Source organism: Penaeus monodon, chromosome 22, assembly GCF_015228065.2.
Source record: "Penaeus monodon isolate SGIC_2016 chromosome 22, NSTDA_Pmon_1, whole genome shotgun sequence".
Classification (NCBI taxonomy): Eukaryota; Metazoa; Arthropoda; class Malacostraca; order Decapoda; family Penaeidae; genus Penaeus; species Penaeus monodon.
In genome coordinates this window covers 33,298,404-33,300,069 of record NC_051407.1, presented here as the reverse complement: position 1 = coordinate 33,300,069, position 1,666 = coordinate 33,298,404, and the positions used below count along the sequence as shown (strand labels likewise).

The following is a 1,666-nucleotide window of genomic DNA, read 5'->3' as shown; positions in this document are numbered from 1 at the left end:
TCTGCCATGGGTCTCGACGCATACTGTGTTCAATCAATATCATACATAAGAGCCATAATGTGACTGAAAATAATAAATGCACATATTTGACTGTATTATTCAGTAATTTTACATTTTGTATGTCCATCAGAAGTATTTCAACTACTACATCATTTGCTGCATTAACCATCATTACACGAAATCTGATTGCACTACGTTTTTGACTATATGAATGTAGGCCTGCCCTAGTTGTGACAAATACTACACAATAGTATCAGCACGCGCTAATAAAGTAATAGTGCGTGACCAGCGTTCATTTGTCACTGTAACAATGCTCTTAATGGTTCCATCGAATCAATAACCTAAACCTACCTCGTGTATGCTAAACCTGAAGAACAAAAATCCACTGCGAACCACAGTAGACTGCATACTCTCTAGACACAACGAAGCCTGAAGTTGATAAATGGAGAACAGTTTTTCTTTTCCGCAGCGCAATCAGAAATGGATATGATCACTTCTTCTCTGCAGCCACATTCGAGTGAAAAGTGTGGTTGGTACTAAAATTCCAACAAGCAACAGAATCTGTATGTAAATCTCAGGCTTTCTGATTCACATTTGCCTCAAGTTTGCCCTTCTCTGAGTTAAAGTACCGGATGTGGAGGTTGACAGATATCATTTTTGGAAAAACCCTTCAGCCTATCTACTGGCAAATTTGTTTCGTTACATGTAAGTCATCGAAACATATTCTGTTAATGATAAACAATAGATGAGAGAAGGTAAAAGTGAAAATGTATCTGCATGGTGTTTAAGAATACCTGTGGCCGTTTTCCAAGGGTTAAAGGAAAGTTAGTGAAATCTATTTATTCATACATACGAGAGAAAAAAAGCAAGATGAAAAACTGGAGCTGAGTTAAGTTCTTTATTAACAAAGAGATTTGAGATGGTTACATCGTTTTCACTAGTCAATAACCAGTTAGGCTGCTCGTAGGAATTGGTGTTTGGCGAACTAAAAAGAGTCATAAACTATATCACCAAAATCATTTCCCACATTGAAGAATATATCTTATATACTGGACATCAAAATAATAAATCAAGAGAAACTTATTTAATCATGAACAAGCAACAATATAATCTCAGCGTCATGTTTGTCTTGCTAGTGCGAACTGCGTTGCCATGACAGAGCACTGAATACAGCCTAACACTTTTTCATGAGGACCACGACTGCAGCTGAAGTGTTAGGCCTTCCTTCGCTGTCCTTGTGGTCGCGGAAGCAGCAGTTCACGCGTTGTAGCTTCGTAGCAAGGCCGTCCAACCGCCTTAAGATGCCGAGGAGGCGCCCCCCGTCGAGTCCGTGCGCTCTAAGGTCCGACTCCCTTCCGGCCCGAACAGCTCCAAGTCCCACATGAGGGGCGTCATCCCGTGGCTCTCCAGGAAGTGGTTGAGGATCTCGCAGTAGCGTCCGCTGTCGCCCTTGCACAGATCCTTGGCGAGCTCCAGCACCATCATGGTCTTGATCTGCCACTCGTGCTCTCTGAAGGGGTTCCAGGGCGTCGACGTCCGCGCGTTCGCCAGCCGAGTGCTCTGGGCGGGCGTGCTGCAGGAGTAGGTGCGCTGCTTGGGACTCCGCAACCGCCGACACGATTCCACTTCGGTGTCCGTCTTCTCGTCTCCCTGGGCGAAAGGGAAA

General features: G+C 44.1%; 2 protein-coding genes across 2 annotated transcripts in view; both read right to left on the bottom strand.

Moving 5' to 3' along the window:
- The window catches only part of LOC119587095, a gene marked incomplete at its 3' end in the record, with an annotated part of 7,275 nt that extends 6,639 nt beyond the window's left edge, over positions 1 to 636 (bottom strand). The window contains 1 exon segment of the mRNA XM_037935844.1: positions 352 to 636. Within this exon segment, the coding sequence (XP_037791772.1) occupies positions 352 to 408 (57 nt within the window). The 5' untranslated portion in view covers positions 409 to 636.
- A 248-nt stretch (positions 637 to 884) lies between these two features.
- Positions 885 to 1,666, bottom strand: part of LOC119587094 — a gene marked incomplete in the record, with an annotated part of 12,623 nt that continues 11,841 nt past the window's right edge. The window contains 1 exon segment of the mRNA XM_037935843.1: positions 885 to 1,650. Coding sequence (XP_037791771.1) covers positions 1,297 to 1,650 — 354 coding nt within the window.